Source organism: Idiotropiscis lumnitzeri, chromosome 17 (genome assembly GCF_059441095.1).
Source record: "Idiotropiscis lumnitzeri isolate Australia: NSW breed Sydney's pygmy pipehorse chromosome 17, RoL_Ilum_1.0, whole genome shotgun sequence".
NCBI classification, from domain to species: domain Eukaryota; kingdom Metazoa; phylum Chordata; class Actinopteri; order Syngnathiformes; family Syngnathidae; genus Idiotropiscis; species Idiotropiscis lumnitzeri.
The window spans coordinates 13,757,026-13,780,766 of NC_142407.1; the positions used below are offsets into that span (position 1 = coordinate 13,757,026).

The 23,741-nt window shown below is 42.5% G+C and overlaps 1 protein-coding gene across 2 annotated transcripts in view; it reads right to left on the reverse strand.

Moving 5' to 3' along the window:
- tmem132e (transmembrane protein 132E) overlaps positions 1-23,741 on the reverse strand; it is a 162,277-nt gene that overhangs the window by 22,541 nt on the left and 115,995 nt on the right. For both annotated transcript variants that reach the window (XM_088278804.1, XM_088278803.1), the window contains one exon: positions 4,072-4,212. In XM_088278804.1, coding sequence (XP_088134930.1) covers positions 4,072-4,212 — 141 coding nt within the window. The remainder of the gene's footprint in view (positions 1-4,071; positions 4,213-23,741) is intronic.

Consider the following 23,741-nt stretch of genomic DNA (forward strand, 5'->3'; position numbering starts at 1 on the left):
AAACAAAAAAATTACCAAAAAAAAAGCTCAATTGCAACGCTGGGGGTGTGGGAGGTCAGTACGCAAAATGATCATTGCCCGTGTATGGTGAGATGAGATTGTTATGATATATATTTATATTTTAATCGAATTTCATGTATTTTCATGTTCCTGTACAGTAATTAAGTACATTAATGTATAAATGGTGCATAATGTTAAAGGAGCTCACAATAATATTCAAACGTGGCTATTTTGTCATATTAAGGCGTACTACACAAGTTGAATTTGACGTTTTTTGTAAAAAGAAGAAAAGTTGAAGAACCAACGTCCTCGCAGAATGACATAAAATGTCCCCTTCGATAAAATCAAAAAGACAGCATGCCGATTTTTAGCACTAACGGAGATTGGCAATTTGGCCCTTTTTATTTATTTATTTTTTTAATGCCACGCCGGCTGGTTTCATCTGGCGCATCAAACGTCCAAGAATTAATCAGACGGCCCCCCCCCACCACCCACTTTCCCCCCCGCAAACCTCCTCACCCTCTATGCGCCGATGAAAACAGCTCTCGTCAATAAACAATCACCGCGCCTTAATCTGGAGGCTGGCGAAGATTGCAAATTCAAGTTGGGGCCTCTCACTTGCAAATAATTGCCAGGGTTCGCTCATTTTCTCCGCACAGATCGATCGCTTTCCCCCCCCCCCCTTACGACCTTGGACTGTATACACCACAAAGCGACTTCAAATTGACTTTTAGTCCAAAAAAAAAAAAAAAAGCGTCAAATAATAGCCGAGCTGGCCGTTTAAGTGGAGTCTGTCCCGGACAGCCATTCAACGTGATCGCCCTATAATGAAAAACGTCAACGATCACGCTGAAGACGTGTCGGCGCCAAGATCCACCGGGACCACGCAGTTGTGGATCCCAAACTCCAAACAAAAATTGTCTTCACGACGTGGTGTAATTACCCGCACTTGACATTTGGACGCTGTTGATGAGATTGGATCCATGTCTGTGGGTGGTCAGGGGGGGTTGGGGGTGGGGGCGTCACAACCCCCCGTGGACGTGTCACCAGGTGTTTTTTTGGTAATCATCATGACAAATGCCTTTTGGATTACAGGGCGACCTTTTCGGCAGAATATTCACTCGTGTAGCTAATTAATGTCACAACATGTCGTGACTAAAGAAACGCAATGGAACATCAGTTATGAACCAATCATCCCACTTCTGACACCGGTTATCATTGTCAACAGCGTGTCATTGTGCCCGTAACCCGGATTTGATCCTGGTTGCTAAAACAACAAACCCAGCACGACATTGGAGAACCAAGCAATAGACATTTTGATGAGACTTCAAATGCCCTCAAACTACTTTTAAAGTCCCCTTAAACATTTTGCAATGTTTTTTTTCTTTATATAGAATCCAAGAAATAAATAACACTGAATAATTCAGCCGCCCCCCAAAAAGAAGTGACGACCTTGTTGGCTGTTTTTCTTTCCTTCCTCCTCGTCCCAGCGTTATTAATATGGAACAGCCATTGACCACGATCAATAATGTATCGGCCCACACGCGTCAACTGTGAGGAAGTGCTACCGCCGAAAGAAGAGGGGAAGAAACTGAAAAAAAAAAAAAAAGAAGCAAAGGGGTCACGGAAGATAAATGAACCGCGGGTGTGATGTGATGAAGAGAAAACGTCGGGCAAAAAATAGAATAATGAAGTGAGTAACGCCAAAAAGAGATCAGCGACGCGCAACCTCTTTGTCATCGGTCGCGAGATGCGCCGGCTCCTTTGCGGGTTACACGGAGGGCAAAGCGGCCAAAACATTCTGAATTCGCCTTAGTGATACTTAAGAGGGTACTCAGAGGAATCATTGCCGGGGGATTTTCTTTTTTTTCCCCCGAGGGGGAGTGTCCATTAAAGTATTCCTCCATATCACCTCAAACTCTACTCCTAAAGTCTACCCGAGCGCGAAAGGGAGGGACTAAAAAGGATATATTGTTCTGGATAAGAATATATCGTTTAAAAAAAACAAAACAAAAAAAAAAGCGAAATATATTTGTTGGTCCTCGCTAACTGAAGCATTAAAGGATTATTAGCTGAAATGTGCAGGCTTTGTCAGGCCACTAAAAACAAAATCTACAAGTCATGCTAATCGCTACGAATCGCAGCCCCGTAATGTCTCGTGGTGAGGAAAGGAGGACGAAAACGTGTGAGGAGAAAATACCAAGACGTCTTGTCTTTGATGTTCTGCGATTATCAATGAATTTGCCAGCTTTCGTTCTTTCGGAAGTGTGTGTGCCGCCATGAATGAGAAAATTTGGCAAAAGATCAAAGACATTAACGACATTGAGTTCAAAAAGAAAATGTCTTTTGAGAAAATCTTGCCTTTGAGGTTCTCTTTAACAACCAATTAATTTGTCAGCTTTTGTTCTCTGGGGAGTTATTTGTCTGCTATTAATGCTAAAACGCCGCAAGAGATCAAAGACGTTACCGATACTTTGTGACCGGAACACACTTGATGTCTTTCAGGCAATCCTGCCTTTGATTTTTAGATTTTGAGAACCAATTCAATTATCATCGTTCTTTAAGAAGTGTCTTTGCGCGGATTCATGAAAAACATACCAAAAGATCAAAGACACCCATGATATTAATTGACAGGAAATTGCCACAACCTCCCTTATCCATTTAGGGAATCGTTCCTTGGACGTTCTGTCAGTTTCAGAACCGGTAGATTATTCGGCTATTTACTAAAGGAGCGTCCGAATGATCATTAAGCCAAAATTCAGCATAACATCAAAGACACTGACGATATGTAGAGACGGGACTTCTCTCCAACATGCTTAGAAAGTGTTTTTTAAGGCACTGCCAGGATTTATTGCCTTTGATGTCCTTTTCACCAAATATAGATTTTTCGGCTACTCATCTTTGTCAAAGTGACAGCTCGACCATCAATCAGGCCAAAAATTCGGCAAAAGATCAAAGACAATAAAGAAAACTAGCAACAGCCTGTTTAGAAAGTGTTTTGAGACCATGCCACAGCACCTTTTCTTTGCTTTTTTTCTTCAAGAACCAATTGTTTTCCCATTTATTGTTAGCGTCCAAGTGCAACATGCTTGCAAAGTGTTTTGAGTGCTATAATGTTCTTGAGTATTTTTGCTCTTTCAGAGACAATGCTGCTATTTATCATGCTACAATTCTGCCCAAAAAATAAAAAATAAAAAAATCAAATGCCATGCTGCTCCGCAGTGACTGGAATTCTGTCCGACGTGCGTATAAATTGTTTTAAAGCGATTTCATAACATGTCGCCGATGACGTTCTTGTAGAACCTACAGATTTTTTTCGTCTTATCTCGGTGGAAGTGACGGTTCTACTGGATTTATACTTTAAAGCAAAACATCAAAGGAGTGCTTGGAAAGCGTTTTGAGACAAAGCCAGGCCCATTTACCTTTGATGTCCATTTAGAAGCAATTAATCTTTCATGATCCCTCGTCGTGTTTAGGTTTAGGTCTACTATGCATGTTGTAAAAAAAAAAAAAAAAAACGAGCCAAATGTAACCTTTGATCACAATCAGAAACCTTTGAGTCCATATTTGGAAATGATTTCCCCACAGAAAATAATCCATTCCAGGGTCAAGCTGCTGTCGCCTTGAAATGTTTATGAAAACAGAACGGAATTTCATCGCAACAAATAATAACATGAAAATGCGTTATTCTCGTGTGCTTCTCTCGCCACATGTTCCGTGTCAAAGGCAGGTGTCGCGGCACCTTCTCGCCTTGTCGTCTAAATAATGGATGAGCCAAGTTTTGTCCCCGGAAGCCGCTGACATAATTAGCGCTCGCTGACGAGCGCTCACGTCGGGAGCCTTTGCCGCATTGTCACTTGCTGAACTCAACTCCCGAATTGAGAGGAGCGAAAAAAGACAAAACAAAAAACAAACAAAATAAAAACAACTCCAATACAGAATGCTGCATGTGTTGAAAGGTTGAAAAAAGAAAAAAAAAGATCCGTTCTTCAAATTTTAAATTAAGGAGAAAAATTGGATTGTACCAGGAATAGTTTTTTGGAGTAATTATTGGATGCAATATGAGCTCACCCGTGCTTGACTGCTTTGTTCTTGTTCACGTTAATGGTGGTGATGGAATGTTTGGCACCGGACAGAACCTCCCAGTCCACCTTCCACTGGGCGTTCTTGGACTTGGTCTGGATCAGGTTCACGCCTTTCTTAGCTTTCACCCTGCGGGGGAGAGAAAAGGGAAAAAAAAAAAAAGCCGGTCAATTTTATTAGAGGAAATGATTTATGTGCGGGGTCGGAGGTCGGCGCCCTCTCCCATGCGCCAACGCCCGCCTCCGCGCCTCGGCGTCACGGCCAAAGCAATTCCGCAGATGAATCAATAAGTGAGATGAATGAAGACGGCGGCGGGAGACATAAACGAGAGCGAAAAAGGTTGCGGCCGCTCTCGGGTCAGAGTGCGTCGACGACGCCTTTGTGCGGGATTAAATGCACGTCGGCCCGCCGCCGCGCAGCGCTAACACTCTAAAGGCGTTAGCAACCGTCGTAGGAGGTAACCATGGACAAATAGTTCAAGTTTACGGCTACAGAAATACGACCGTGAGCAAGAAATATATCCAAAGTGTCATCTTTGACATGTGATGACTGAATATGGCGAAGCAAGTTGAAGTGATTTATACTACAAAAAAAATAAAAAATACGGTATAATCCCGACAAACGGATTTCCAGGGAGGCAGTGACTCCCCTCAATAAACCGCAATGTTGCAGGCGTTCTTCTCAGAGGACAAAAAAAAAAATGTGTGTGAATAATTCAGACACCTCTAATTTAATATATAATATTTTCGGGGGGGTCTCCTAATCCGCTTTTCAGCGCAACGTAAAGTCGTCGGTCGGCTTTGAGCATCCGTCACAGGTTTCAGCCATTAGAACATTGTTTCTTGTTGTTGCACCTCTCATTAAAGACGACGCAAGGCAATTAGATGAAACGGAAATATGTAACGCTTAACAAATCATCGAGCGTTTGATGTCAGCTTAGAAAACAAAAAAAAGTGTGGATAGAGAGGCTCAACGAGGCGACCCAGTTGCTGCTTGATTACTCAATGCAAATACTTTGGATGGCAGACGTTAATTACGCTTTATTGCAGTGCCACGACGACGACGACGACCAACAACCTCGTTTACTGTCCACAACCTTACTTAACCTGTAACAAACACAGTCGATTCATCACCTCATAGAAGTTGGATTAGTTTCTCATTTTCTTTTTCATCAAGTGGCGCTTTTCCGCCAAGCTGCCGTTGGTTTAGCTAAATGTGAGCGAAACAGCGGGACCCGCGGCTCCCCACGGAAGAGCGTTAACGCTGATTAATGAGAAGGGCTTCCGACTGATGTTGAGCATTAAGCAGCTGTGATGTGGACGCGCGGGAAATGGAGGCGGGCTGCCGCTGCACCGCGCAAGCGTCGGCGGTAGTTGGGAGGCGCGGGCAAAACTTTTTTATGTTGGCGCAACAGCCAGACGAGATCATTATATTGCAAAAAAATGTCATGGTCAGACAGGAGGAAAAAAAAAATTAAAAAATGACATTTTTTTTTCCTATGTGGATTTTTTACTCTGTATGTTTAAAATGATCTTACTCCAACAAAAGAGTACAGTTTTTGAGAGACAAAGTCAGCGTATTTTTAAAAAAATTATTTTCACATATTTTGTCCATTTTATGTACTCTTCTCAGTATTATTATGTTACTCTCATTATGACTAATACAACACAAATATAAGTTTTTATTCATGCTATTAAAAATGTTGCACTTTGTTTGAATCTAGATGGAACACATTTCCAAAGACAGAAAAAGAATGGCTGAATCTATTTAAATTTTTCGTTAAAAATCATCTTAAGCCAAGAAAAGACCAAGGCCATAATTAAAAAAAACTAAAACATCCTCAACTAATTATTTGTTCAATTTAAGCATGAGTTCAAATTGATTTTATGCGTTTAATTTAAACGTAGTTTACTGTCTTTCTTGAAAGATGAATGTTGTAAAATATAAAATGTACTCTTTTTTTCATGTATTGACTTCAAACATCTTTTTGATTTTATCAAAAGATTTTATTAAAAAAAAAAAAATGTCACCATGTTGTGGACGCTGCTCGGTTTCATTTTTGTTTTGTTCCGACACGGCCCCCTCTCGGCGGTGAGCTCACGACTGTTCGCGCTCGTATTTCACGTTGACAATCACACGACCCAGCAGGACGTCAGCCGCGGATCCTTTTCCCGATAGCGCCCCTCTCAAAGGGAGAAATGCGAGTCGCCGCAAACATGAAGTCATCTTTGAAAAACAGACCAACACAGACGCTCTCTAGCAAACAGTCCTCGTGTGTGTGTGTGTGTGTGTGATCGCTCCACAGTGTTGTGGTCATCCACGTTCACGGCACTTCTTTGTTCAGTCCAGTCTGTCTCACCGCTTGCCGTTTCTGCTCATTTCTTTAGAACATTGCCAGTTTTCCAAATCATGTAGGGAGGGTACTTGGTTGTTCCACAATGTTGTGCACATTCATGGCCATGTACTGTGGCGCTAAGGAACTTTGTGGTTCTGTTTCACTGGTGCCACACAGTGCTTCATCAAAGTCCATTTTCTCCACTCAACTCTGACACGTGGTCGCGCCACAGTGTTGTGCGCGTCCACTCTGCGCCAAAGGAGCAAAGTACTTAAAATTCCAAGCACTTTACCCGCAAGTCGAGCGCAGCCATTAAATCGAGGCCTTCTCCAAGAAGTCAAGCACCTTCGGGACGCCTGGTGATCGTTCTCCCGGCTGCAATAATCACTCACACAAGTTCTTCCTCAAGATGCAAGAAATAAAAGTTTCCTTACAAGAGGCCCAGTGGTGGTGGGGGTGGGGGAGACGAGGGGTGTGGTGGTGGGGATTGAAAGATAAACATGGATTTGATTTTTCATTGATATTAAAAATCCTACAGAAATGTATTTTTTTTTTTCAAGAAAATAAGCTACAGTCCAAATCTCACAAGAACAACGTAATGTAATCTAATGTAAATTGACGAAACTCAAGAATGAAATTCAGTTCAAATAATATACGGTTTAAATGAAAGAGAAAAAAAATTAAACAAGAACGCATCAATATCCTTAGAGGAACACATTTGAAGTTCAAGGATAGAAAAAAAGTCATAATCTAATAAAGGTATTGCAGACTGTTGAATATCTTTCGACACAGTCGGCATCCCGCCTGTTGCAGTTCTGACGCCACTTCCAACGGTGGCAAATTGACTATCACAGGCACAGTCTATCTATTTTCGCTCTCATTTTTTTTGCAAAACAAGAGCATTTTCCCGCAAGGGAAGAAGTTCCTGCTGCGCGAAGGGGTGAAGAGACGGCAAACCCCCCGAAGCTGTAGAGTGTCACATCTGCGGGATGAACACGAAATGTTTCCGTCATTGTTGCCAATTTATCTCTCAGGGCGCTGGTGGAAATTACGGTTAAAAATAGCCGTCGCCCCTTCGGGACTACCGGGAGGGAGTAATTATGAGCAGTCGTTAGCAAAGGTCGCAGTCGATGAGCCGGGATGCTTTTTCATGAATGCAATGATGATGATGAGGATGAGGAGGAGGAGGATTTCTTTTTCTATCATTCTTTATAAAGTAAAAAAAAAAAAAAAAAAAAAAATTGCAATTTTACAAGAGGAATAATTTATTTTAAAACCATAAAAGAATATATAAAATTACAGGAATAAATTATTTTTTGGGGGGGTAAAATTTTTAACCCAAACATTTTTGTACTTTTTCAAGAAGTGAAAACTCTTATAAGAAAAATTACAGAGATAAAGCAGGATTTTTTTCAAGAATAAAGCCATATTTTTGCAGCAATTTTTCTTCGAGATTAAAGTCATGTGCCTGTTGTTTTAATTTAGCTGTCGCGGACTCTCGGCAGCATTTTGACTGTCGTTGACGTCAGCGTAGTCGTAATGATCCACAGCGGAGTAAAGCAATCAGCGTTTATTTGTCAAAGCGTGCACATAAAAGCGCTTGGTCCCGAGCGGCCCGTTTCAAAAGTAAAACAAATGACATGTCGCTGCGCACGGAAAAGCTCGCAGACAAATAAGAACGTGCACTTAGTCTGAATTATACATATCGTGCCGGGATGAAATTTGTCGTGTTGGCAGTGGCGCAAAGTGTCCCGCCAAGGGAACTAATGGAGCTTCTTCCTTGGGCGGGCGGGACGCCATAAAAAAAACAAAAAAAAAACTTTAGCGTCCAATTTTAGCCGTTGTTTGCCAAGTTGCGCGAATGCAAAGAGTGCTTTTCGGCCGTTTAAGTGCTGACATCTTGCTTGTTTGTTTACTTTTGCTTTGACTTCCATCAGGGATGGCAGCACTTGCAAAAGTTCTCTTTTACTTATGGCGGCCTGGCCACGCATCAGTGAGGACTTGAGGGGATATATATAATATATTTAAATAAATAAATAAAAAATAATAAATAAATAAATAAATAAAGTCTTAATTTTTTGTAAATTTCAGATTTTTTTTTCCCCCTAAAAGTTTTTTCCAATTGCCTTGTTTAGTTTAGTTCTATGCTTTGGAAGTGCATTTAAGCAGCATGTTAATCCATCTTGTGTGTGTCCACCTGGCTCCTGCAAATAAAACAAATGAGACCTAAGCCATGTGTAAAGGATTTGGCTATAGTTAGCCTAGCATTTAGCGCAAACTCGCACGAAAAGCCGGCGAATCGCACCGCCAATTAAGTAAGCCGCTCAGCCGGATTAACACACCTTCGGCACAGTCATCCCGTTGCATCACAGAGATTTTAATTGTTTTATCCGACAGTTAGCAACATCCGCCCGAGTCGTGGGTTCCGTGCGGAAAGCTCGCTCTCAGACGGCAATTATTGCTACGAGTGGTAAGAATCTCGGGGCGAGCCACAATCAGAGAAATCGCCGGCATCCAATTTATTTGATGAGGCCAGTCGGGCTCAGACGTGCAGAAAGGGGGAAGGAAGACAGGGGGGGGGTGAAGAGTAAGGATAAAAAAAAAAAAAAAAGCAGCCTCACTGCAACCTTGACTCAGAGTTGCGTTGTAATAACACTAATAATCCGTGCAGGGTTGAGCGGACAGCGGTTGCCTTTCAATACGGCGCACTGACTCACACTTCACAGCGACGATGTTACAATCGGAGCGCTCGCCCAAGCGTGGCCTGACAGCAGTATTTATGCCGCCATGGAAGTGAAGAAATACAGATTATGGAATACACTCAAAGGTGCACATTGGGACAACATAGTGGGGGACAATGAAAAAAAGAAGAAAAATCTGGAGATTTTTGACAATCTTTCTTTGTTAAAAATTTAAGCACGAAGTATTGGAAAGCAGGCAAATGTTTCTCCTGTAATTCAAATCTTAATTGTTGTAAATGGGACCAAATATAAGCACTTATATTAAAAAATATATATTTTATTTATTTATAAATTTATGTTCATTAAGAAATAATTTTGTGTACTTTTAATCTACATTAAAATTATAATTTAACCCCCCCCCCCCCCCTCCAAAAAAAACCAAAAACTTTTTACTTGAAGGGATCAACATGGTCCATTTTCTAACAAGCCACAGGGGGCTGAATTTTAGGACTTTTACATCCATTTATTGTCTAAGTGCCAATGTTCAGACCAGTCATACTAAAAAGTATTATTTTTATTCAAATACTTTCTTTTCTTTTAGTTATTTTTAAACAGACAAATTAAAAAACAAGGCAGTGGGGAAAAAAAAACAAAAAAAACATGCAGCCGCTAAGCGGCAAAAGCCAAGTACAAATCTGCAATGTCTAAAGGTGAACCGCAGATCTTTTTGGTTACAATTTGCATCATGTGTGTAATCCTGCTGACTCACAAACAGCAACGAAAACTCCTTAGCCGAGCTTGACGGCCACAAGCGAGATCAAAGGACTGCGGATGAAATTCAAAGACGGGTGGGTGGGGCATTGATTCCTGATGTACTCCGCTGCTTGAAGGGGCACTCTTTTCCCAGAAGACCTTCCCTTTCAAATTGGAGCGCTCAGAGTAAAACTAGCTCTCTATGGGGACGCTCGCAACACGGAATGTAAGAAAAGTCATGCCGCAAACACACACACGCACACACACGCACATTAAAAGTGAATATGGCCAATCACAAAGGAGTGGCCCACAGCTCCCAGCCATGCAAAGTTAATCATCACACAGCTGAGAGCCATGAACTTGAGCTCAAACACTTGAAACAACTTTTTTTTCTCTTTTTCGATTTTTATTTAACGCCATCCTCGCACTGGGTAAATGCAAAGAAATAAGAATTCAGAAGCAAGACGTTAAATAAGTTCTCCCATCGCAGACGAGCTCGGGTAAGATGCTGCCGTTTTAAAGCGCGGAGACGACAACGCCATGACGTGTTTACATCAAGACAAAGCAATGCTCAGACCGGAGACAGCTTGGCTAGTCTGATTGACCATTACGCACCACCCCTGCAAATCGGAATAAAATTGATTCCAGTTCTCATTCTATTTGGCTCCTTTGTAATCGGAATACATGGCTGCATTAAAACACGGCTTTTGTCATTGAGAAACACTTTTTTTAATGTTTGTTTATATTGCATTATCTTCATTCAGATTTTAGAATATGTTAATGTTGGGGGGCAATGGGGAGAAAAAATCATTAAAAAAACCATATATTTTCCCATTTCCAAAGTGCTAATATCTGTCGATTAATCGGTCAAGCTTAAAGCATCGTATATAAGACATTTTCTGACTGTCACTCCTCCACTCCATTTGAAGCAATAACAAGTAGCTGGCCAGTGCGCGACGCTAACGTGGATGTCCACTCCATTCAAGGCTCCACCACATAAGATCCAAGTCAAACTCTGCCTTCATTTTTTCGCAAATGTCAAAAGACACCATTAAAATGTAAATCTTCTTCTGTGACATTTTTGCACCATATTGCGAACAAAGTACCTAATTTCCGGGAGTCAAACAGAGGAAATGATACAAAATAAATAAACCGGTGAACAACTGTGGAGAACTCGGACGTAAACTTTCCCGTCTATATTCCCCGCCCATGTTCTTTTGTGACCTGCCAACTCTGCTTACCGTAAAGGATGGCGGGGAGAGAATTGGCTAAGTGCGCAGAGTGGCGTGGTTGTATTTAAATGTGACTGAGGGAATGTTTACAAAAAAAAAAAAGTACTTCCTTGGCGTCGACAAAATGATCACTTAGCTCAAACGGCAATTCCGGGGAAAGGCGAGCGTAGGAAGGATGGCGCTCGCTACCACGAACCGTAACAAATGAATCTCTCTCCCGGTGCTTGGCAGCAAGCCGTTACTCTTGAGTCAATTAGGGACATCATCAACAACAACACCAAAAGCAGTACACAGGCAGCTTGTGGGCATCAACATGCAAATTGTGCAAAACCGCTGTGAGCCGTTATCTCCAAAACGGGCGTTTAAGAAGTGTTTATCGGGAATGACGATTATCAAATGACCTAGATGATAATTGCTTGAAGAGACATAAGACAAAAGGTGGTACTCGAGCCGCAAACGTCACTGGGCTCTACTTTGACCTTTCCATTCTATGTCAAAAGAAATAAAAACTAAAAGATTTTTTTTCCCCACTTTGTAGCAACTCAAAATGCATGTTCCTCAAGGCTGTGTTCTAGGTCCCGCCCTTATCATCGTAGAAAAGTTGCGGTCCATGCTTTACACCCACCCGTTACGTCCATGACACCCTTCCAACCTCACTAAAACAAACCTCAAAAAACTTTGAATGTTTTTATTTGGTTTTGTTTTGCTTTCTAGCAATGCAAAAATAAAGTGTGGTGTTCCTCTTTGGCCAGGGGTGGGAAAACTTTTTGATTCGTGGGCCACAATTGTTACAAAAATTTGACAGAGGGGCCGGACCAGCAGCAAATGGATGGGGTGTTTTTGTAACCTCACTTTGGAGAAAAACTTGATTATTAAAAAAAAATGACCATGTCACCTGGTTGATCCCTTCAAATGAACATATTTTCCATTTCCGATCACACCAATCCTCAATCTCTTTTTCACACATTCTTTGGGTTGCCCGGTAACAATATCGATGGTTCGCCAGCCATGGGAACCTCTCAGAACAGTTTTTTTTTCCCGTTCCTATTCTTGTTTCTTTTTATTTGTACAGCTCTTACTCGCTCCCTCTTTTGGTCTCTTGAGCTTCTCGACTCAAGAGGCGGAACAATCAGAGAGTGGTCGGCTAGTGCTCCCAGAGCACCCATTGCTATATATGTACACCGGCGACCTCAGTTTTTTTTTTTTTTTTTTTTTGCTGGAGATACTTAGTTTAATCATAACAATTTTACGTTTTTTTTTTTTTGGAACGGTATTATTATTCCAGTGATTAATACAACTCCTCCATCTTCTGTGACTTTTATATCGCGCTGCCCTTTTGCAAAACTACCAAGACGGATTAATTTCAAGCAAATTGATATCATCTGGAGCACTTTTGGCAGACGGAAAAAAAAATAAAATAAATCAATGAAATATCCGCAACTGGTGGACTCCATCAAAGCAAAGATGTAGACTCATGCAAATATCCCGCAAATGTGATTTCAGTGACTACAGTGAAGCAACTGAATCATTAAAAAAAAAAACAACCAAAAAAAAACCACAAGCTGCCAGTATTCAATTAAAACAATTTGAAGCCATCCAAATGGCTTTTCCCAGTCCGAAAATAAAAGACATCTCGCCGAGATAGCCACGGCGCCAACGAAAGATGGCGAGATGATTTGTTTGTTTATAGGCCGCACCAACTGGCTTGTGCAACATTAATGCTCGCTACGCTCCCCCATGAAATGTGAGGCCATCTTCATAAAAGACTTGGAAAATGGAACAACAGATGTACGGCACGCACAAAGCCTGCCAAAAGGTTCTTGATGTACTCGGAGCGTTTGCGGCATCGGGGCAGATGGCACTCGTCTGCTAATGACTATTTTACTGCGTCTACTTGTCGCCTGTCACAGAAATGCTGGGTCAGGAATGATTGGATTTCTGCGTTGGATTGGGAACAAACGGCTGGAATCGCAGAGCACAATGCATTTTTACAGAAGGTCCTTGAACACCTCAGAAGTGGAGGTTTTGGGGCAAAAAAAAAACCATGCCTGGAGTTTTTCGGGGGGGGGGGCCGTCAACTTGGATGAGACCATCAGTTTGAGTAGACTCAGCACGCATTGAGGATGTCGACGGCTACGTTCACGTCTAGTCTCGTTCACATGCGAGTCCGTTTGATTGACAGAGTGAAGACGTAGACGATGTCACTTCATCATAGAGCCGCTCGCTCGGCAGCAGCTGCTGAGCAACTTCAACCGCAGCTCCAAATTATTTATTTGAAAACATTGCATGACACAAATATTTAGTATGAAGTCTAATGGATACATGTGTTGTGTAAACGCACATGAATAAATAAAACGTGTTATGAAATGGATTCAAGGTGGAAAGCATGTGCGTATCGCTGGATTACGTTCCTCTGGGGGCAGTGAAGTAAGTGCTCGCACGGACCGGCCGACTTTGCTTGCGTACGCATCAACATGCTTGTTTGTACCACCTCCTTTCTCATCACCTGATTCATGTGCATCCAAAGCGACAGCTCTGTTGTTTACTACCACCGCCTTCTTTGTTCCAGACTCTAATTAAAAAAAAAAAAAATGCTAACCTGATTCATTCATTCATTGCCAGTGCTTTACCCAGAGTAAAGATACATAAAAAGAAGCTGGGGAAATGCTGGCCTGTTCGCACGGTTGACTTTGCCCTTTTTTTGTGTCCATTTTTACACAGACAGAACAACGATAGCAGAAATAGGCAGAACAATGCAGGCTGAAACGAACGTCAGCACCGTCCTACTTCTGATACCACTACAGAAGCCGTAAAAAAAAAAAAAACTGATTGACTTTGGCGGCCATGCCGTTTCTACAGAACATGTGAAGAAGCGGGAAATGGTGTTTCTACAAAATTTCAGCATGACAAAGTTTGGTATATTTGTGGCTTTTACAGGCCATATTCGATGACAGCCTCCCAAGACAGATCGTCGCTGCCCCCCCCCCCCCCCACCTCCCGTTCCACGTTGCTGCCGTTTACGTAGAAGAGTGACTAACTGTGAAAATGGCTAATTAGCTCAACTCAAATTGCGAGTCAAAAATTTGAAACGTTTAGGCGCCCGCTCCAGACAAGACTCAAGGACATGTTTGGCTTGTGTTTACTCGCAGCTGGCGACGGCAATCAAGCGCAATGGAGTGTGTTTCCATTCCACCTCCGGCGACGGGGTTATCCCGTCTATCACGTCGCTTTGCTGGCTAAGTGAATTACTACAAATGTGTTTAGCGGCTTGAGGGGGAGTTGCTTTTTCCGGAGGAGGTCGGATTCGGGATGGAGGGGGTTCCATGAGTGATAAGAAACGAGCAGACATTTGACCACAGAGACAATTGCTTTCAATCATACAAAAGCTGGGAGGAACATTTTTTTTACAAATTGAACTCATCAGCTGCACGTTCATGTCTGATACCTTGTAACATTAATGACTCACATGACACCAGAGGGAGGAAATGTCTAATAAGGACCATTTGGGGCATTTTCACTTCACGGTGTACTCAGTTTTGTTGCCGGTTTTGACATGAACGGCTGTGTGTTGGAGTTATTTCGAGGAGACAGTAAATTTACAGTTATACAAGCTACACCATAGTCGTAAAGTGTCATTTCTTCTGTCTTGTACCATGAAAAGATATACAGTAATAAAATATTGTCAGAAATGTGAGGGGTGGACTCACTTTTGTGAGCTGGCGTAGGTGTGCGCAAAGCGTGCGGATATTAGCGACGACAGCGGCCGCCTGGACGTCGCGCAAACACGAAAGCGACGAGCTGGAAGAACACCCCGACACCTAATGTCAAAGTCAGCGCATGTCCGGCAGTTTACGAGCTTCAGCAGCTGCTGCCGCGACATTTACCTCTCACGCAACATTTTCAGCGTGCAGGAAACTTGTTAGGGCCGGGTGCTTGCTCCACATATGCCACAAATGTGACTCATTCAACGGTCACCTGGCCACTTAAGGTGTTTCCTACGGTCCCCGTAGTGCGCCGGTGCCGCCGCCGGCGTTTTCACGCATGGGAGGGCTTCCTCTGGAGAGCGAGCGCATGCAAAGGTGAACGCCGATGATGCATTGCTGTGGTTTCTTGCGCTGAAAGGTTAAGGCTGTTTTTAGAGCGGACGGCACAGATGTCAACGCACTGAATATGCACGGTACAAACCTGCAGTTCCATTTTATGAATTAATGAGGCCACTTGATTTGTTGGCGGGATGTTTTTTTTCTGTCTGTATGCATCGGCCATCTACGCTTACTATAGCAGCTGTATCCAGCTACGCATCCCAAGCAATCAACGCTGCCAATTAAAGCTGAACGATTTATCGTTGCGGGACCATAATCGCGATCTCAGACATCGTGATTTTGAGACTGTCACAGGTACGTTTTATTTTAATGGGTTCTTGTACCCCACATTCACAAAGCACGTTCACAGTAACCACCGCCGTACTGATTAAAAAAAAACAAGCAGCATGCTGTCACCCGTAGTCCTGGAAGTTATTTATTTTGCTGCTGCTTGAATGCTAGGCGAATGCAAGCTATCTTGCGCCGCAGCAGTATGGACTTTATTCGTACTTGATGCAAGTCCGTGCACAGCAGCAGCCGCAACAAGCTGCGTGATGCGGATCATCTCCATTGTGGTGACAAACTACCCCAACAAAAAAAAGTTGCGTTTTAACCGAGAAGTCGAACGTGAGTTGTAGGAAAATCGAGTGAAATCGATGAATCCATTTTTTAAAACCGGGCCTAAGCACTATTAGCATGCAAGACTAAGTGGTGTCAAATGCTCACGCCTCTCGCTACGAATTCAATTTGCACTTTAAGCACAAGACAATAATTACTCACCGCATGTGGACATGTAGCAATTTCCTTAAGCAAATCAGGTGCTAATATAATCAACAAATGCAGGCGGAGAGCTCGCTAGGCTTGCGCTTGTTGCTTGGTAACGCAAGAATTCTCAAATCCCGATGTGGCCATGAGGGAATTAAAAAATAAATTTTTATTTTAATTCAGTGAGCGAAAGGGTGTCAGGATTGGTGAAACCCGAGACGTGGCGTCGCCCGGGTAACCAAGAGCGTCCGTCATTGTCAGGCGTTATGAAGTTAGCAACGTTGGCGGCATTAGCATAACCACGCTTTATATACGGTCGCTATGCAAATGTACGACGTGCTGTCCGGCGCTGCGAGTCATCGCCGGTGCAGAGATACGCAACTACAACTCTTTTCAAATATCATACATGCATATACATTTGATTTTGATAAAACATTCATGTTAACTGCGGCCCCTCAAACATAAGGATGGCCGAGTGGTCTAAGGCGCCGCGGTCAGGACCCAGTCTCCCCAGGAGGTCTGGGTTCGAATCTCGAATTTCCCCATTGTGGGACTAATAAAGGGCAAATTATTATTATTATTATTATTATTATTATTATTATTAATTATAAATGAAAGCTTGGAATGTAATTGATATGAAATAGAGACATATACACATTTACATACTTATGATATATCATTCAATAATTTAATACAATAAATAAATGCATTTTTATTTTTGCATATTTGATCAACTAAATAATAAAATGAGAACATTCATTGAAAAAAAATTGGTTTAAATTGACAAAACAATAGTAAATTACTCGTATAAAAAAGGAAAATATTTCAAAATACAAATAAAATGTGAAGAAAAAAATGCAATAAAAATGCATGAAAGTTCATGTGTATTTATATTAGATTTTATTTCTATTATATTTACCTAATATTTTGAAAAAAGAAAAAAAGATTGTAGAAAAATTAAGCAATGATATATCCCAAATATAGATGACTATTTTTAAACTATATGTATTATAGAGTTATAATTATAAACCAATATAAATAATTCATTAAAATAAATAATCGTTATAATTACTGTGTAAAGCCCATTGACAAAAAAAAAAAATAAATTCTGAAACGTAAAACGCCCCCACAACCAGCTGTTTTGCATACGGATCATTTTTCGCCTCCGAATGATTCGTCTCCATAATACCCATGACACACTTTGATCTGGCAATCTGGATAGCGGCGGATTAAAGCGCGGATGCAAATAGAATTAGGCTCGCAGCTTTCCAAGGCACAGGCAGGTTGAATGACACGGCCGTTTGGATTTGGGGCGGGGTGGGGCGCGATGGGACAGGGGTGTCCTTTGACTTTTTGGGACTGCCGGGAGGGTTTTCAACCAAGTGTGCCTTCCTGGAGGCGTTTCCGAACAACTGCCACCATTCGTTACCAAACAGCTCGGAAATTGACAGGAATTTTCATGACAAATTGGCTTCAAAATCAGCACAAGCGGCAGAATAATTAACCGGACCAGAACTTTGACAAACTAAATGTAAACGCTTGCGTCAACTGCTGCCATCAGAGCGAATACAAGAGAATTCATAATCGTGCCGACAAAATTGAAGAGTACGGCCAACAAAATCCGGTATTATTGCCAAGAAAACAAAAATGATTCCATTACCAAATCGAAATGAATTCTACAAATTTGCATGAGGAAATTTTGATTCTTTAAAGTGAAAATGTATGATTAGATCCAATCAAATCTGATGACGATTAATGACCAGTAAAACGCCATTGCCACAAAATGCTAATTTCCGATCAAACGGCCCCTATCTTCGAAAAGCTGCAAGCAAACGGAAAATGCTGAAATTGACACCTTGGAGGGCGTCAACAAAAAGCCTGTGACAAACGAGTCCCGCTCGGGCTGCGAGGCTTCCGTTGCTTGGAATTATTCTAATTTAAATCCGTGTAACACAACAACCTTCCCTCCTGCCGGCGGCAGGCAGGCAGATACCTCCACGCTGGAGCCCATCTCTCTCTCGAGATGCACAAAGAAGAAGCAAAGATGAAAGAAGATGACGTTTTTTTTTTTTTCCCACAAGGGTGCTCTGAGAAGCCAAGTTTGACGGTGTGGGCGGCTACGGGTGGCGGAGAGGTTATACAACGGCTGCTGCTCGTAACGGTGACAACATGTGAAGAAAGGAGCGGAGGGCGGGGGTGGAGTTGAAGGGCGGTTGAGTGGGGCGGGGTGAGGCGCCTCTGGAAGTCCGGCTTTAAAAAAGAAACATCACTGGTTTTGGTAAGACCTCAAAAGACGGATAGTCGCCAGGTTGACTTTGCCCGTCTGATTCTGTCTTGGTGGCATTCATACAGAAACGGTAAAAAGATGGAGAATTTATGAATCGACGCTTTGGCTGCGCAAAAGTTATCGAGTAACCTCCAATTATTTTTGCTCCCGGTCTTCGCCACTCATTCCAACCGACGCAATCGTGTTCTCAGGGGCCAGTAAACAGCGTGCCTCTTGATCCTTGTGTACTGGATTTGAAGTAACGACTTTCAAGAAGAACAGGAAAGAAAGAAAGAAAAGACTTTGCAAAGGCGGAGAAGACCTCATTAAAAAAAAAGAGGGAAAAATAAAAAACGAAAAAAAGTTGTGGGGAGAGGGGGGGGGGGTGAAGATGAAACCTCTCCAACTCCTCCACCACTGCTGCTGCCGTCGGCTTTGAAGCCGGAGCCCGGCAACAATCTTTCACGCCACGTCTATCACAACACATGTCTCTCAGCAGGAGAGGGGTAAAAAAAATAAATTATTAAAAAAATGAAATAAAATGTGGGACAGCAGCAAGGAGTGTGCGGAAAAATACGGCCCATCTTGCCTGTTCAACACCCGAAGATGTCGAAGATAAACGCGACATGACGCCAGGAAATGAAGAAGAGGGACGGCGCGGGGAAGCTTGCGGGGCCACGTGGTAACTTGCGGCTGATTGGTCGACTGGCTTGAATTGAGATGATTACGCCAATATATATATACATATATAATTTTGCTCCAACAATTTTGGGTCCTTGCGAAAAAGATAAAAATCAACAACAACAACAAAGTCATAACATCTGTGGGAGTGTGAAGGAAGAAAAATCAGGCTCATCTTTCCCGTTAAGCACCTGAAGGTATCCCAGATAAACACACGAGGTGATGGCCAGAAATGATCCGATGGAATTTCCCGGGGCCACGTTACTAATACGTCGGCAAATCTTCGCCTCAGTGGGCGACGTGCCACTCAAAGGACATCTCAGGACGTCTTCAATTACAGCAGCTTGATCTTAGTCATTGCTTTTTTTTTATTTTTTCCAGTCGACTGACATAGTTTCTCCACAGTGTTGTTTATGTCAAGGTTGATGATCACGGCAGCTGACGGAATTTTTTGCACGGCACAGTCTTCCCGATTTTTAGGCGCTTTTAAGCATTTCTCCTTAATTGTTCCTTTCGTCTCCCAGTTGACTCTTGACATGGTCGCTCCACAATGTTGTGTTTTTATGCATCCCGGTTGGCAGGTGGTCTGATGCTTATTTTTTCAGCAGTCGGGCTAGCATCTGGCTGTTTTTAATAATTTCTCCACAAATTTTTCCCCATCCAGTAGCCCCCAACATTGTGGTGGCTCCACAATGTTGTGCGCATTCAAGTTACAAAGAGATATGCCATTCACTTTGTTTCATTCCTTGTGCGTGCGCTTCTTCCTTTTCCCAGGAATCTGAGTGCTTTATTTGCTTCTACTCGCGCCGACTTGCTAGCATGTAATTGAATGGACCACCAAAAACGTCGGGACCACGACCAGAAACTGTGTGGCCATCTCGACAAATCACAACAAAGTGAAATGAGCGAGATAAATCGCCTCAGTCAAATGAAAAAATGCGCCCCCGCCCCCTGCCGCTGCCTCCATTTTGTCTTCCCTTCAATAAATCGACAAAGGAGGGCGGCAGAGTCGAGAAATGGCAAAAAGAAAAAACAGGGAGCTTGTCAGTCGGCGCGATGAAGCATAGAGAGACATTGATTGAGCGCCACTCGCTCGCTACGTGCTATTAATTCAAGTCATTTCAAGAACAAAAAAAAAAAAAAAAAAAGCAGGATATTTAACGACAGGAATTCACGCCACATACAAATAGCCCACTTCAAACACACAGCCGCTAAATTTAGCGCAACTTACCTGTAATGAGAGGGATTTTTTTTTTTCCTGCCGAGCCATCTCGAAGGCGTAACACAATTAGCTCAGGTGCAAAATTATTTTATCTGAAGTGTGATGAAGTCATTAATCTGCCGCACTTTCAACACAAGGAATTATCTAATCTGCTAATAATTGCTTATTAATTCCACATTCATTTTTGCTTCAGTTTCACTAGGACATCATTCATCGAGTGCATGCGATTTTTAGATGAGCAATGATTTATTATTTTGACAACAAAACTTTCTGGGCACGAACTTCTGATTGATAGTGCGGCCTAAACGCTGCATGATAGTCAAATAATTTTTCCGTTCTGTTATCATGCCATTTCTTCAAGACTAGCTTAATTGTTCATTTTTAGGTTTGGACTTCCAACTTGTCAGCGATGGGAATTTTTTAGCGTTCTGTAATAACGCAATTTCTTCAAGAAACGATGAATCAATTCCACGCAATTGTCACAATTGTTGACCATCAATCAGGCGACTGATGGTCCGCTTGCCTATCATATGAATATTTATAACACAATTGATTCAAAGCATCATAATTCAATCCCATTTAATAGTTAGAATTCTTAATGATCAATTCATTGACTGAGCAAACTTTTGGGGTATTCCCAAAAGTCAGTGAGCCATAAATATGATGACATGAATCTTTGTAATCCACGTCAACACAATTTAAGACTCAATTAAACAATTCCACGCCATCTACAGACCAATTGTCCCCTTTTACGTCCAAATTTCAAGGTGTCAGTGCACCCAAAAGATTAGATGACATCAATTTTTGCATTCTGCTTTGCCTTCAAGACGCGACTAATCGATTCCCTGCCCCAGCACACTTAGCACGGCAAATTGTAAGCTCTTTAGAGGCTCTCCTGACCACAAGTGCTGATAAAAATCATCTCAAAGCGACGCTCGATGTGGCCGAGGCACGACTTTGCCGGTCGTCCGAGCGGCTGATGATGAAATGAGAGAATGAATGGCGGTGGAAAAGGTGAACAACAGCCGGATGGGACTCGACCGGTCGTCTCGTCGCGGTTCAAACTTACAACAAGGAAGAAACCTGATTCTGAGAGCAACGCAGTCAAGCTCATGAGCCTTTTGTGTAGTACAACCGATATGTGGTGACTCACCAAATTCAGGGAACGACTTTGCCTGGAATGACCCTGCGAGAAGACTTAAGCTACTTATTTGCACCTTTGACACCTGTTAATCAAGTCTCCATATGAATTTCCCCATTGTGGGACTAATAAAGGACATCTTTATCTTTATCTTTATCTTTAAGGCCCAACTGGAGGGCTAGCCAGTACACGAATGGGAAAAATGGTGAAAAACTGTCAGTGAGTCCAAAAACAAAAGGAAAAAAAGCGCAGAGCCCTGTCAAGACTGCTCACAGATGGCGCTGACAGAATCTGTGAGCGGGGGCGAAAGCTCAAGTCGAGCCACATGGCGCGACGGCGGCTCACGCGACCGCTAAAATATGTTTTTAATGACGTGACAGATTGTGGACGACCCTGGCGACACTTTACATGGCGCATCTCCCCCGCCAGGCCTCATCTCCATTCGACATATGCCAGGGGTGAAATTTCCCCGGGCGGCAGCTCTGTCAGAAAATGATTTTAAAAAAATATCTAAATATGTATTACCATTCTAATACGCAAACGTTTGGTTTGACTGGAAAAAATTGCCGGCAGTCTTCTGTCATTGAACATTTTCTTGGGGGATGGGGAAGTACCGATACAAGGTATCTGGCTAATACCACCCAACTTTTATCGGGTACTTGTGGAGGCCGCTGATACAAGCCACCGATACTTCAGGTAAATTCAAAATCTGGCAAGTTTTCCTTGCCAGTATTGTGTTGTTTTTCTCATCTATTGCCCCTGCATCTTCAAATGTCAGAAAAAGAGATTGAGGGCTGTGACAAAACGGACCAGCGGAATACAACAGTCGTCCGTCGTTCGGTGTCACGCGGTGTTAACGAGCGCTTCCAAAGGGTGACCACTACCGGGTAACATTCAAAGTAGACGCGCGTGTCTTACTGCAACTTTGAACATTTGTCTTCTTGCATCTTTTATGGCTTTCCTCCAGAGCGCCACAAATTCAAACTGGAGATGAAGCGTCATCGGATCGCCTTTCAACTGCTCCCGTTTGATTGGCCGTCATGCGTCTCTGAATTCCTCAATTACGCAAATGTGTCAAATTACTTCTTGCTTGATTTTTTTTGTAGCTATGCATTTTTTTAACTTGATTTTGGTCATGCTGCTGAGCCTCACACTTTTTTTTTTCCCAACTTTGGCTGCCAAAGTAAATTAATGAACAAAAAGACGGCTAAGTGTTTAAACCACAAGGTTGGTTCCTCTAATCTCCTTGTAAACAAATCCAAAGTGCACTTGTACATAAAACATCTGCTGTTCAGCTCTTATCGGTGGCTTCCCGTGCCCCAAAAAAATAAAATCAAAAAGATTGCCTCCACATGGGTTGCACTAGCGTTCATCACCACGTTATCAGGGCCAGAACGATGCAAAATGTCAATGAACGCTTTGTTTACGAAGGGACGCACACAAAAAAAAAAGGAACAAGCCTTGCTGTTGATTTTCATTAATTTGGGCCTTAAGTTTCCCTCTTTAGTTTTTTATTGTTAGCATAAATCACCATTAATGCCGAGAGTGTCTGCAGGGAGAAACAATAGTGTGCGTGTGTGTGTGTGTGCGTGTGTTTTTTTCCCTTACTGAGGCTTAATGAGTCAGCCAGGCTTAATAATTATTCAGCAAATCTGCGACTTTTAACAAGTGTGTGCCGGAGATTATGCTAAGATTACAAATAAGCGTTAGCAGGCTGTTTCATCATCTCGCCTTAAGACAGCGGCGAATATCTTTAACGCTTGCAGTCTGAGAGCCGCACAGCACTGAAGGAACTCCACCATTTGTACTCTTAAATTGCAGAACGTTGGAATATTTATATACAGTTTTTTTTTTTTTTTGGGCTGGATTCATTAGGTTTTATTTGAAGTGCACAACCATTACCTGGTCAAACGACACGCACGCACGCACGCACCCACATATACCTTGGGCTCATTTATACGACAAAGTGCTTTGAGCAGCATTTCCGAGAGAGGGTGAACTGAAGCAAACGTGCGTTTGTCACGGCACAGCTCCAAAGCGATAACATTGCCGAGGCGCGCTCGGCTTGAACCCGATCCCCCTCCCCTCCCTCTCGGCATGACTCAGCATTATGAGGAAAGATGAGGGTTGGTTGAGAAGAGGTGAGAACAAAAAAAAAAAAAAGTGATTACATGCTCATTAGGCTCCTTGGAGCTAAAACAGAGCAAGCTCGTGATGGATAATAATAACACAGAATAGATTTACGTAGAGCTAGTCGCACTTGCAAGCACACCGTTTTACAACCTCGCCATAGGCTGGACTAATTGCTGTCGACAGTGTTTCCCCGCTATTCCGCGATGCAGCAATATCGTCGATTTTTAGAAACTCGTCCATTGCGAATTCAACGCCACTGAATATCTTGGAAGTCTCTGGCTTACAGTAATGTTTTTTTTTTTAAATGGCATATACATAATTTTAGGCCAATTGAAGTGTTGAAAACATAAATCTCGCTGAAATGCAG